Source organism: Trichomycterus rosablanca, chromosome 10 (assembly GCF_030014385.1).
Source record: "Trichomycterus rosablanca isolate fTriRos1 chromosome 10, fTriRos1.hap1, whole genome shotgun sequence".
In the NCBI taxonomy this organism is placed as follows: domain Eukaryota; kingdom Metazoa; phylum Chordata; class Actinopteri; order Siluriformes; family Trichomycteridae; genus Trichomycterus; species Trichomycterus rosablanca.
Window position 1 is genome coordinate 31,763,174 of NC_085997.1, and position 13,430 is coordinate 31,776,603.

Below are 13,430 nucleotides of genomic sequence, written 5' to 3' on the forward strand. Positions count from 1 at the left end.
TACGCCCACAGGCTCATGTTGAATAGGTCTGCATTAAGTCATACTACAGTACACCAGCATTTAAGCTATATTTTAAATGGATTCTAATAGATGCTATTTAATTTTTTTTATTAAATATTTATACAGTATGAGCCGAGATTATTTAAAGTTGACGAAACCACCGTATAGAAAAATTATATACAATAAATGACTATTTTTGACAGCCTAGTGGTTATGGTACTGGACTAGTAATTGAAAGGTTGCTGGTTCAAGCCCCACCACTGACAGGTTGCCAATGTTGGGCCTTTGAGCAAGGCCCTTAACCCTTCAATTGCTTAGACAAAATATACTGTCATAGGACTGTAAGTCGCTTTGGATAAAAGAGTCTGCAAAATGCCAAGAATGTAAATGTAAAGAATAAATGTATGACTAACCTGCAACACTGACTGAGTGGTGCCAGAATTGAGACTTCATCATGGGAATGTTTACCAAATCTGAAAACAAGAGGAAAAGCTTGAATGAATAAATAATGTGTGTCCTTAATTAAAAATTTTTTCTTAGACACACTGAATGTAAATATGTTGCTTGTAAAGGAATCTGTTTGTCTCACCCTCGTCCATTATCCAGGTGAATAATAAAGGTCTCATTTCCAAACTTCTCGAATGTCTCATAGTGATGACGATCCATGTTTCCTGCAACAAAGTAAAGAGCTGAATTAAACCAGAGTTCTGATTTATACCTAATGTACATGAACGTCTTATTCAGAATGTGTAGGGCTGTTTGAAATGGAAACACATCCAGGAGGTTTCTACTACCCATGAGGAAGTCGAATATGGTCATATCCATGATGTCTAGCAGCCGAGTGCCACTGTCGTATGGGGGAGTTTGCTTCACCTCTTCACAGTAGTCTGGATCGACCTCCCACCTGAGAACACATATAACTCATCAGTCTATCAGCCCAATCCAATGTAAAAAGTTACTCCTTCACATAAAATAAACTTTCCTTTTTTTGCATTTTCACCAATTTTCCTCCCAATCTAGTCATATCCAATTACCCGATTGCATTACGCTTCCTCTCTACTGATGCTGATCTCCACTTCTGATTGAGGAGAGTGAGACTGACACACACCCCCTCCGACACGTGTGCAGTAGTTGACTGCATCTTTTCACCAGCACAAGGCGAGTTCATATGCGGATCAGCTTTGTGTACGGAGAGCCACACCCTTCATGGCAGAGCTGAGTTTCAAACCAACAAGTTCGAAATGTCATCTCTGGTGTGCTAGGGTGTTTTACCGCTGTGCCACCTAAACTTTCCTTTTATATTAAAACAAAAGAATTTTTTGTTTAACTAATATCAATATCAATTCTAATATCAATTGTCACTTCTTGGGCTAGCAGGCAGTCTTGTGTTTCAGTGAGTAGCACTGTTGCCTGACAGCAAGAAGATCCTGGGTACAATTCCCAAAAGGAGTTGTCTGGGTTCTTCCTGTGTGTTTGACTGTGTTTGACATTGATGTTGAACTGATGAATCATGAGTAACCAGTAACTACTGTTTCTGTCATGAATGTAACCAAAGTGTGTAAAGCATGACGTTAAAATCCTAATCAAAATTGCATGTGAATTCTGCCTGTGTGAATATGTATTTATTTATTAGGATTTTAACGTCATGTTTTACACTTTGATTACATTCATGACAGGGCAGGTAGTTAAAGGTTACACAAGATTCATCAGTTTAAAGTCAAACACAGTCACGAACAATTTTGTCCAAAAAATCTCCAATTCACCTCACTTGCATGTCCTTGGACTGTGGGAGGAAACCGGAGCTCCCAGAGGAAACCCACACAGACACGGGGAGAACATGCAAACTCCACAGGACCCGGACCACCTGGGGATCAAACCCAGGACCTTCTTGCTGTGAGGCGACAGTGCTACACACTGTGTCACTGTGCCGTTCTGTCTGTGTGTATAAAAGCTTGCAGATTACTAAATTAGATTATTAAAAAAGCAAATCTAAAACATTTAGTTTGTTAAAAGTTTGATGTTCTTGTGATAGCAACAGGTTTCACCTTCTGTGGTTGATGTGACGCCCATGGTCATTTTTTTCCTAACAGATATACCAAAACTTATACGTAAGTAATAATAATAATAATAATAATAATACGTTTCATATATTTATATTTATATAGCACCATTCACAGTCTCAAGGTCACTTAGGGACAGGGGAGGAAGAACAGAAATACTGTTTGAAAAGAAATGTCTTCAGTAGAGGCTTAAGAGATGTCAGAGCAATCTCACAGGGATTGAATCAGAGAGTTTCAGAGCTTAGGAGCTAAAGCACTGAAAGATCTGCCACCCATTGTGGACAGTTTAGTTAGAGGTGAAGACAGAAACTGTAAAAAAAAATTTGTGTGTGATTTCCTATCACCTCAGATCAGATGTGTAATGCACTGCTAGATTTCTTTTGTTTAGGTAACAGTAATTTTGCTTCAGTGACTCCTTTGTTAAGAATACAGGGGGGATTTTATAGCCTTTCTTGACAAGGTTGAGAGGATTAGGCACTGGCAACTTTAGACTGTGGCTCCCTCTACTGGAGAGACCGTGATCTCTCACTTTTCTCTACCTCCTGCCTTAAACATAAAAGAACTATTGTTCATAAAAACCTGCTATTATTTACCCTGTATACCAGTGGTTTTTACACTGTGTACATACTGCCACTCCCAGCCCTAACAGTGAGCCTGTGTGTGCAGTGAGTACATGTCCTTATAGAAAAAGAGGTGAGCCTGTTTAGCAACTTGCTTTTTATGAGTCCTGGTGTCTCCAGCTAAAATAACACAAATTGTGTATTTGTTTTATTTGTATCTACATTTCTAAACTTGATAGCACTATCACGATGGTCTTTGTCAAAATTAACATTAGATTTTACATAGCAGGCCATCATTTTACTTTGTTTACTTGTTCAGCTGGTTCTTTCTGGTATAGGTTTCCTTCAGTCATTCTGTCATGTTTGATTTTCTGTCGTTTTTTTATGGTGAAAGTGGGTATTGGAGAAATAAGTTTCAGGATTGGGATTCAGCACTTTTGGTGTATGATTGTATAAGCTTAGGGGCCCAATCTTGGCAACATGGCAGTCGCAAAGCTTGAACCTGCAACCTTCTGATTACTAGTCCATGACCTTAACCACTGAGCTACCACTGCCATTAAACACACATAGTTCATTCATTCATTTTCTGCTTCACCGCTGCTTTATCCTGGTCAGGGTCACAGTGGGTCTGATTCACTGGGCGAGAGGCAGGAGACACCCGAGATAAGTCATCACATCACAGGTCAACACTCATACACACACACACACACACACACAGGGCAATTCTAATAGATCCAGTTGACCTGACTGTGGGTTTCCTCCGGGTGCTCTGGTTTCCTCCCACAGTCCAAAAACATGCAGACACAGGGAGAACATGCAAATTCTACACAGAAAAGACCCTGGCTGTCCATCCAGGAAATCAAACCCAGGCCCTTCTTGCTGTGAGGCAACAACACTTTTTGAACAACAATACATTTGACTTATATTTTAAATGACTACTTTATATTTTGGTGCATGCAGCGTATTTTCCAGTGTCGTTTTGGGTATTACCTGGGGCGAGTTTTTAGTTTAAGAACTACTGCTCTAGACCAGGGTTTAGATTGTCTTAAGCATTAACAGATCTTGTTTTTTATTAAGTATAAATGTTAAATGTTAAATGTTGGTAGGTCTTGTGTGGGTGTGAGAAGTTCATTTCTTACTCAGCTTTCTTGCGCTTGTGGTAGGAGCGTCTCCAGGGGTTTCTCCAGGTTTTGCGCTTAGCCAGGGCCAGATCAGGCAGAAACGCTGCCAGAGATCCTTCAATCTGATCTGGCTTTCCACACAGAGCATGCTCAGTGGAGCAGTAGTATGAACACTCGCCATAGAAACAGACATTATTAGCTGTTGGAAGAAAAAAGAATAAAACATAACATAATTATAGTACAATTATTAGCTCAATCTCACACTAAAAAAGCTCCGACCTTATATTAAAGTAAATCTTTTAAGAAAAATCCAATGTCAATAAATAGTTATTTAAAAGAACAAAAAAACATGTGCTACAATTATTGGCATCCCTAGAAACAAAATATAATGGAAGGTTTTTTATTTATATATTTTAAGTTGATCAGAGTGTCAAGAAATGTTCATGCAGTAATCCATGACTCCCTGTTTCAATGGGGGTATTTATCTGGTGATACAGAGTTCAAATTCATAGGTGGGGAATGCACATGCACAGTATAGAGGATGGTAAGAGTGGCAAAAATACAGAAAAAGTCAGCATAGTGTGGTCACCCAGTCTTTAAAACTACCCTTAGGACTGGAATCATAGGGTCAGATGAAACAAAAATGGAACAGTTTGGCAACAAACACTTTTTGGCTTTTTTCTCCAAAGGCCCTGGGAAGCTTGTTAAGGTAAATGACATCATGGAGTGCATAAAATACCAGGACATTTTAAATCTAAATCTGTCTGCTGTTGTCCAAAAAAATTACCATGATTACCAACATGACAATGTTCCAAAATGTGTCCAGATCAGCACAAAAATGGTTCACTAAATACTAAATCAAACTTTGTCCATGGCAATTTTAGTCTCCCGATCTAAATATAAAAAAACCCGTGAACAAGCCAAAGAGAAAAGTGCACAAGAGAGGATCTAGGACCCTGGACAATCTGGGGAAATTCTGTAATAAGGAATTGATTTAAATGCTTACTCTGTATTATCCAAACATATTAGACATTATAGGAGAAGACTAAGTTTTGTTTTTTAAAGAGAGGTTGTACAAAGTATTGGATGCAGGGCTGCCAATTCAGTGTGAGATTATGCTAATATACCAAAAGGTAAATTTCTAAAAAACCCTTTTCTCATCTTTACTGTGTTGCCAATAATTGTGGAGGGGGCTGTATGTGAAATAGAATATCTCAGAATAAATTACATGGCCCAAGTAGTTTGTGAGTTTACTAGTTCAAAATAAACTCCAAATAAATGCAGAAAAAAAATCACAAAAATACAGCCCTGCACAGTTCAGCGTCCTTCTGTGCTGACATGAAATAACACTTTCTTAGAAGTCAATTTGTCAAATTTCTGCTCTGCTAGCGCTGTCTGGGTCAGCTGTAAATGACTTTTTTCTGACGTGAAAATGTCTAGGGAATGCAAAAGCACTGTGGTAAGCACTGGCTGAAGTAAAATAAAGTACACTGACATTGGACTCTGAAGCAGAGGAAGCACTTTGGAGTGATATGTAACACTTCACCGTCTAGCAGTCTTTAAGAACACATGACATAGTGGACACCTGGTCACGAGATTGGTGAACTTCCTATTCAAAAACCATGGCTGTTAATATGGAGTTGTTACTGCTCTTTATGTTTATAACACTCTCCACACTTCTAGGAAGACGTTTCACGAGATTTTAGAGTGTGTCTGTGGAAATTTGTGCCCAATCCGTCATGAGAGCATTTCTAAGGCAGTGATTCACAGCCAGCGTCTCATGGTTATGCAGTTGGATTGAGTTTAGGGCTCTTGGCAGGCTGCTTTGTGTTCATTACGTCACAAAGTTGGATGAGGTTAGAGCTTTGGGCTGTCAACTGAAAGGTTGAAAGTTTGAATCCCAGCTCTGCCATGCAGCCACTGTTGGGTCCTTGAGCAAGGCCCTTAACCCTCTCTGATCCAGGGTGGCGTACAATGGCTGACCCTGCGCTTCTAAACAAACTGGGGTATGTGAAGAAAGAATTTTGTTGTACTGTACATCTGTATATGTATATATGACAAATAAAGGTGTTCTATTCTACTATAACTACACTAATTATATTAGAAGAGGTGTCCAACTTCTTGTCATACGATTGCAATTAAAAACATTTAACCTCCGCACCTTGTTAGGTATGATGGAGATATATAAAGAATTGATTAAAAATATACAAGAATTCTTATTTTTAGAATATTTACTGATACATACAAGCAATTTTGAAGTGAAAAACATGTGATTCTCTTGACAAATATGAACTACTATTCAAACTCCAGCCTCAGTGCTTGGTGAATCATCCTTTTTACCTTAATAACACGCACTTTGGCTATACAGTTTAAAGTATAATATTATATAATATGATCTGTGTTCTTGAAACAATGAAATAATTATTTAAATGGAAAGGCTAGGGTATCAAAGACAAGTTGTACTTGTTCTCCCCTCTCTAATTGTGCACTAATAGAAAACCAGCAGCACCACCTTGTGTTTACTTTAAAGAACTAAAACATAGATGTAATTACTGATGGAGTGGTGGTTTAACATGTAACATTTAGTTTTGTAATAAAAATGTGATAAATAAGGTACAGTTTCATTATGAAAGATGCATTTGCTTATGTGATAATGACAAATATTTCCTCCTTTTGTTGATGTATCATAATCTGGTATACAAGTCACTATTATAGTGAGTTTACAGCTTAAAAAAAATCTAAAATTAGTTAAAATGACCTGAATCTAGAATTGAAGGTGATAGGACGGTCGAATTTTAATGTAGATATGAACAGAAAAGTCCCATTGTGAATGGAATTTTTTTACATGATTCAGTACCTGGTGAGATGAAAAAGGTTTTCCATAACTTTTTGTCTCTGGTCACATCTTTAATCTCTTTGGTCATATTCACCAGCCTACCAGCCACCGGCGGGACTCGACGGAAATCCAGGATTCTGTTACAAATAAGAGAATATTCACATTTAACTAATGATCAGAAGCTTCACATCCTATTGCAGATTTTGGCCATTTTATACATAGTCATAGAAATGAGTGATCACCACTGACCATCACTGACCAGAACAAATGATAAACTGGCCATTGCAACCAATAACTTACTGTGTGCTTTCTGTGCTGTCAAGGTTTTATTTGGGTGATTTTAACATTTAGCAGGACTGGCAGTTGTCAAGTCTGGGTGTGTTAAATCTAAGTGATTTATTTACTTATTAAGATTTTAACGTCATGTTTTACACACTTTGGTTACATTCATGACACGACAGGTAGTTACTGGTTACACAAGATTCATCAGTTCACAAATTTAATGTCAAACACAGTCATGGACAATTTTGTATCTCTAATTTACCTAACTCACACGTCTTTGCGTCTTTGTACTGTGGGAGGAAACCGGAGCTCCCGGAGGAAACCCACACAGACACAGTGAGAACAACTCCACACAGAAAAGACCCGGACTGCCCTGCCTGGGGATCAAACCCAGGACCTTCTTGCTGTGAGGTGACAGTGCTACCCACTGAGCCACCGTGCTGCCCAAATTTAAGTGAAGTTGGTTTAATGATAGATTTGGTGGATTAGTTGATTACATTTCTCACACAGAACTAACTTTCTGGACAGCTTTTTATTTGTAAAAAAATATATTATTACATTAAAGGGTGGCACAGTGGGTAGCACTGTCGCCTCACAGCAAGAAGGTCCTGGGTTTGATTCCCAGGTGGAGTGTTCTGGGTCCTTTCTGTGTGGAGTTTGCATGTTGTTTCTGTGTTCGAGTGTGTGTGTGTGTGTGTTAAGATGTGAATGTGTTTGTATGTGATGGACTAGTGCCCTGTCCAGGGTGTTTCTGTGTGCCTTGTGCCCACTGAGAGCTGGGATAGGCTTCAGCACACACACACCTCTTCCACTACATTTATTACGATTATTGGCTTAGAAAGGGAGTGAGTAAAATCATGTTAACATCTATGTGTTTTGAAATGTTATACGTTTAAATATATTTTAACATGGTAAAATGTTGAAATACATGTATTTCAAAGATCTGAATCAATTTATTGTTAGTCAATACACAGTGGACTGAGTGTCTGAGACATAATAAATAGCTTTAATAAGAGGGATACTGATGCTGCTACCAGTAGAGGGCACTCGAGCCATATGATCTAGTTAGGATGCAGGACCTATAAAAATAAGACATGTATTTAATGTTTCAGACGTTAAGTTTTAGTTATTATAATTTTAAACCATCTTTCTTAAGTATCAAATGTCACAGAGCTTTTCACCTGTCGCCATATGTTTGGGGATTAATGAGAAAAACCAAAGTGCCCAAATACCACTCGAACGCACACAGTAATCTGAGACAGGGATCAAACCTGGGGTGCTGGAGCTCTGTGACACCAGCACTTGACATACTTGTCATAGAGCCACAATATTTAATCCACTGATTTGTGCCATAGACTTCAGGATCTCTTTCTGAGCTGCCAGGGTACTGTCAGACTATTCAAAAACGTCTGCAACAGGCATTTAACATTCAAACACATACAGTACTCTGTTTATTTAACACACATGTTCACCTTATACAGAGGCGAACATCTAAAAATCAATCCTGAAAAACACCCAACAGAACCAGCCTGAGGGACATAAAGAACTTAAAGATACTAATTGTTCAGTCATAGTGACAGGGGCAGCGGAAGGAGACTGGAGGTGGAGGAAATTCTTTTTTTAATGTCTACAGCTCAATATGAGCCACAATAGAAGCTTAATGAAGGGTTCTGCCTTCTCCAGTCTTATATCTGCTGGTTTTACTATGCCCAAGGCATGCTACAATAAGTAGTTTAATCTGTCTAAAATCAGATATTTAATGATAATCTGGTGTGCACAGTTGTGGGGTGCCAAAGAGGGGCGTGAGGTCCGTCCATGATTGATGGTTTCACTCGGCACCAGACTACAAACCAGCATTTTTGGCTAACCCAGACAAACTTATATATAGAGGACAGGCGGCTTTTTCGTGCTGTTGGTTTCCTCTCTCTTCCCACACTCATGCCTGTGGGCAGTGAGAGGTTACAGCTGAGGGCCAGATGTGTGGAGGAAGCAGGGGAAGGTTGAGCCAACTGGGCTGGGCTGGGTTGGGCTGGTTCAGTCATTACAGTTCACTGTGACATTGCAGTCACAACTGGTTCAAATCTACAAGAACAAACTGCACTTCTAGACTGCAGGAGAACAGCCTTGTTTATCAACCCACTCAAATCTACCACAAACGCACCATGTGGGTGAATACCATATTTGAGGTATGAGGGCCATAATTCTGGCATTTCCTGAACTAAAAGGGAATGAAAAATATGTTTACTTAGATTTGTTTTTTTATACATGCAGTGTTTTTCATGAACTAACTTCCTTTCTGTTTTGAGTAGCACACACAAAATACAATACAAAGTTCATCAACATTTTAATCCTGGTCAGGGTTGAGTCTAGTTTTACAAAGAAACATTGGGTGCAAGGCTGGAATACCTTAGACAGAGTGCCAGTCAGGGTGTCAAGGCTGTCAGGGTTTTCTATACCGTGGTAGCCTAGTGGGTAAAGCTTTGGGCTATTAATTGCAAGGTTGAGAGATTGAATCCCAGCTCTGCCATGCAACCACTGTTGGGCCCTTGAGCAAGGCCCCTAACCCTGTCCAGAGGTGCTGTAAAATGGCTGACCCTGCGCTCTGACCCCAACTTCCAAACAAGCTTGGATATGTAAAAAAAAAGGACCTGGCTCAGCATCTGGCAGCTTCATCTGGATGCCAAGTTGAACCTTCTACAGGTCGAAAAAGCTTAGGGTAGCAGCCAAGACACTGCTTTTATTAAGGGGGAACAGGGTGAGAAGGCTAAGATATGCTAAAGCCAACAAAGATTGGAATGAAGATCAGTAGAAAAGAATCTTATGAATCCAGGTTTGACATTTTTGGGTCCAATCGTGCCAAGATTTGGAAAAAAATAGAAGAATGAGTGCTTGGGAACTTCAGTGAAACATGATGGAGGGTGATGGAGGGTCTGTCCTGGTTTGGGGCTGCATTTCTGCCAGTGGTGTTGGGAGATATTGTCTGAATTGATGGTATAATAAACGCTGTAAAATACTGACAGGTTTTAAATTTATCATGCAATTTCTTCTGGAAAGCACCTGATTGGGAATGATTTTATTTTTTAGCATGATAATGATCCCAAGCACACTACCAATGCAGAGAAATCATATTTAGAGAGAAAAAACAGCTAATAAAACACTGACTGGCCAGTGTCCAGACCAAATTATAAATATTACAAATATTGTAATATTTATTATAATATAATACATTATAATATATTAATAAAATATATTATTATAATTATTATACAATGACAGAAAATAAATGTTCTTTGCTCAGTAGTTGGTAAATCAGTTGTAAAGATTACTGGTGTGGAATTCAATATTATTTATTGTCTTGCAATGTCTGCATTTGTGTGTGTATGCAAGTATGTGTCTGTATGTGGCCAAAGGACACTGCAGCATGAGAAAAAGGACAACATGACAGGGGCACACAGTGATTATTATGGGGTGAGTTTTCCAAATTCTGTGCAAATTTTCCTTATTCTGTTGTTTCAGATGTTATTGTTATTTATTACGGTTTTTATTAAGTCTCATACAGTTTCACAGTATTTGTTGTTTCTGTGTAACTGTTGAAGTAATGTGGCTGAGCCCATATTTTAAATACATTAAAATGACTGTAGAATAAGACTTTCTGCAGTTACTGAGTAAAGTGAAGCATGTGTAAATAATTGTAATTTAAAATGCTGCCACAGACAAAGACTTGGTTACGAAATGCTGGAGTTATTTTAAAGACACATCCAGAACGAACAAGCAGGCAGATTTACTACATATACACCGATCAGCCATAACATTAAACCACCTTCTTGTTTCTACACTCATTGTCCATTTTATCAGCTCCACTTATCATATAAAAGCACTTTGTAGTTCTACAATTACTGACTGTAGTCCATCTGTTTCTCTGCATGCTTTGTTACCCTCCTTTCATGCTGTTCTTTAATGGTCAGGACCCCCACAGGACCACCACAGAGTAGGTATTATTTAGGTGGTGGATCATTCTCAGCTCTGCAGTTACACTGACATGGTGGTGGTGTGTTAGTGTGTGTTGTGCTGGTATGAGTGGGTTAGACACAGCAGCACTGCTGGAGTTTTTAAATACCGTGTCCACTCACTGTCCACTCTATTAGACACTCCTAACTAGTTGGTCCACCTTGTAGATGTAAAGTCAGAGACGATCGCTCATCTATTGCTGCTGTTTGAGTTGGTCATCTTCTAGACCTTCATCAGTGGTCACAGGACGCTGCCCACAAGGCGCTGTCGGCTGGATGTTTTTGGTTGGTGGACTATTCTCAGTCCAGTAGTTACAGTGAGGTGTTTAAAAACTCCATCAGCATTGCTGTGTCTGATCCACTCATACCAGCACAACACACACTAACACACCACCACCATGTCAGTGTCACTGCAGTGCTGAGAATGATCCACCACCTAAATAATACCTGCTCTGTAGTGATCCTGGGAGAGTTCTGACCACTGAAGAACAGCATGAAAGGGGGCTAACAAAGCATGCAGAGAAACAGATGGACTACAGTCAGTAATTGTAGAACTACAAAGTGCTTCTATATGGTAAGTGGAGCTGATAAAATGATTTTAATGTTATGGCTGATCTGTGTATATAAGACCATAATAAGGTGTCTGAATTTGTATTTAAAGATGACTAATAATAAGCAAGTAACGATTCATTTTCACATCTATCTGCTACTATTTAACAATAAGAGACTACTACGAGTACTGCACACATTTCTTGACAGCTGCATTTGTGCAATATTTGACGTATAAAGCCTTCAGCCCACAAAGCAAGCTTTGCCTTAAGCTAGCTGGTGTTTACAAACGGGAGTTAGCGGTGATTTAAACTGAGTCACCATGGCCTCAGTGGATTTGGTGTTTTATTGGCATTAGACCGAGGGCATCAGTGGGCTTAATCTGCCAGCATCACAGTGTACCCTCACACACTCAACAAACACAAACCATCACATAAACACACACCTGTTAGACCTCACGGTGCACACTCAAACATCCTTCTGCAAACAAATCACAGCCACAAGCGCGCACACAGATAACATTTCATTCACATGCGGATGACATTCAGGGCACCGGGTGAAAAGCATTTACCTGTCAAGATGATAAGCAGCAATTTCGGCATTGTGTCTCTCAAAATCAGAGAAGTAGAAAAAGTCTGGAGGCGTCTCCTGCTCCCGGGTCTGCCTGAAAAAAAGTTCATAGGCTGTTAGCTGAATGTGAGTACAAAAGCTCACCACAAACCCTAAAACAGGGAGGAAACCCACTGTTCTTTACTGAAAGGATTCATTGTGGGCTGCAGAGAGGCATTTTAAGATATTTAGCCTCAACACATTTCTGGAGCCTTAAAACTGTCAATCCACTTTAAAATTTATCTGTCTCTGTAAAGCCCAAATTTAGATAGTGCTATTGTACACTTAAAATGCTGATAAAACATTTTAATGTAGCATTTAAACTAGGTAGCACTTAACATATTCAGTAGGTCAGTGCAGGACACAACATAAAAAACTTACATAAAGTACTTAAAAAAACAAATAACTAGGGATGTGACGATACACTTTACCCATGATGCAATACGATTCACAATACTGGGTATCCAGATTTTTTTAAACACAATGAAATTGAAGACAAATTATGACAAAGTTTCCTTTTATTATTTCTCTTAAAAAATACAATAAAGTACTGTATTTGTGCTTATCTTTTATTTATCTAAATAATGAATGCCCTTTTATTTCTATGGTAGGTACAAACTTACTGTGTAAAAAAAAACAAATGAAATTTGAAAGCAAATCCAACATTATATAAATAAATGATTAATACAAATAAAGAAAGTATCCTCACATAAATACATTTGGCTGGAAAATCCCCCACCTGGCAACTTTGTGAAGTGCCGTCAACCAGGCAAGGTGAATAGTGCCAGTGCCCTCTGCTGTTTAAAGTGAATATTGATTCAGCTTATATGAATAACTGATTCGAATCGTGGCACATGTGCACAGATTTTTAACTGTCTTCTGGTGCATCGTTACATCCCTACAAATAACATTAAAAACCACAGTATTTCACTCCACAGAGCAACAATTTTCCAAAACAAGTACCTTTTAATGCATTTCCCCCCAATTTTCCACCCTATCTAGTCGTATCCAATTTCCCGATCGCATTTAGCTTCCTCTAATGCTGCTGACCTGACCACTCCTGACCGAGGAGAGCCCTGATTATCACACGCCCCCCCGACATGTTTGCAGTAGCCGACTGCATCTGCTTCTTCTAACCTGCATGAGATGGGTTCATATAGCGATCCGTACAGCACACGGAGAGTCACACCCTGATCACACATTATCTCTCGTCTCTGTGAAGGTGCCATCAAACAGCCAACAGAGGTCGTAATTACATCAGTTATGAGGAAACCCCTTCAGCAATCTCACCAATCATTGTCCTTGTAGGTGACCAGCCTGCTGGTAGTAGAGCTGAGATTTTAACTTACGAGTGTGTTTAACCTCTGTATCACCTGAGCTCCCCAAATTAAGTATTTTATATAGTA

The 13,430-nt window shown here is 39.1% G+C and overlaps 1 protein-coding gene across 1 annotated transcript in view; it reads right to left on the minus strand.

Moving 5' to 3' along the window:
- Window positions 1-13,430, minus strand: part of fam20cb (FAM20C golgi associated secretory pathway kinase b) — a 73,669-nt gene that overhangs the window by 4,326 nt on the left and 55,913 nt on the right. The window contains exons 4-9 of the mRNA XM_063003168.1: window positions 11,987-12,079; window positions 6,599-6,714; window positions 3,760-3,940; window positions 795-904; window positions 590-671; window positions 414-473 (exon numbers count right to left, since the gene is read on the minus strand). Of these exons, the coding sequence (XP_062859238.1) occupies window positions 414-473; window positions 590-671; window positions 795-904; window positions 3,760-3,940; window positions 6,599-6,714; window positions 11,987-12,079 (642 nt within the window). The remainder of the gene's footprint in view (window positions 1-413; window positions 474-589; window positions 672-794; window positions 905-3,759; window positions 3,941-6,598; window positions 6,715-11,986; window positions 12,080-13,430) is intronic.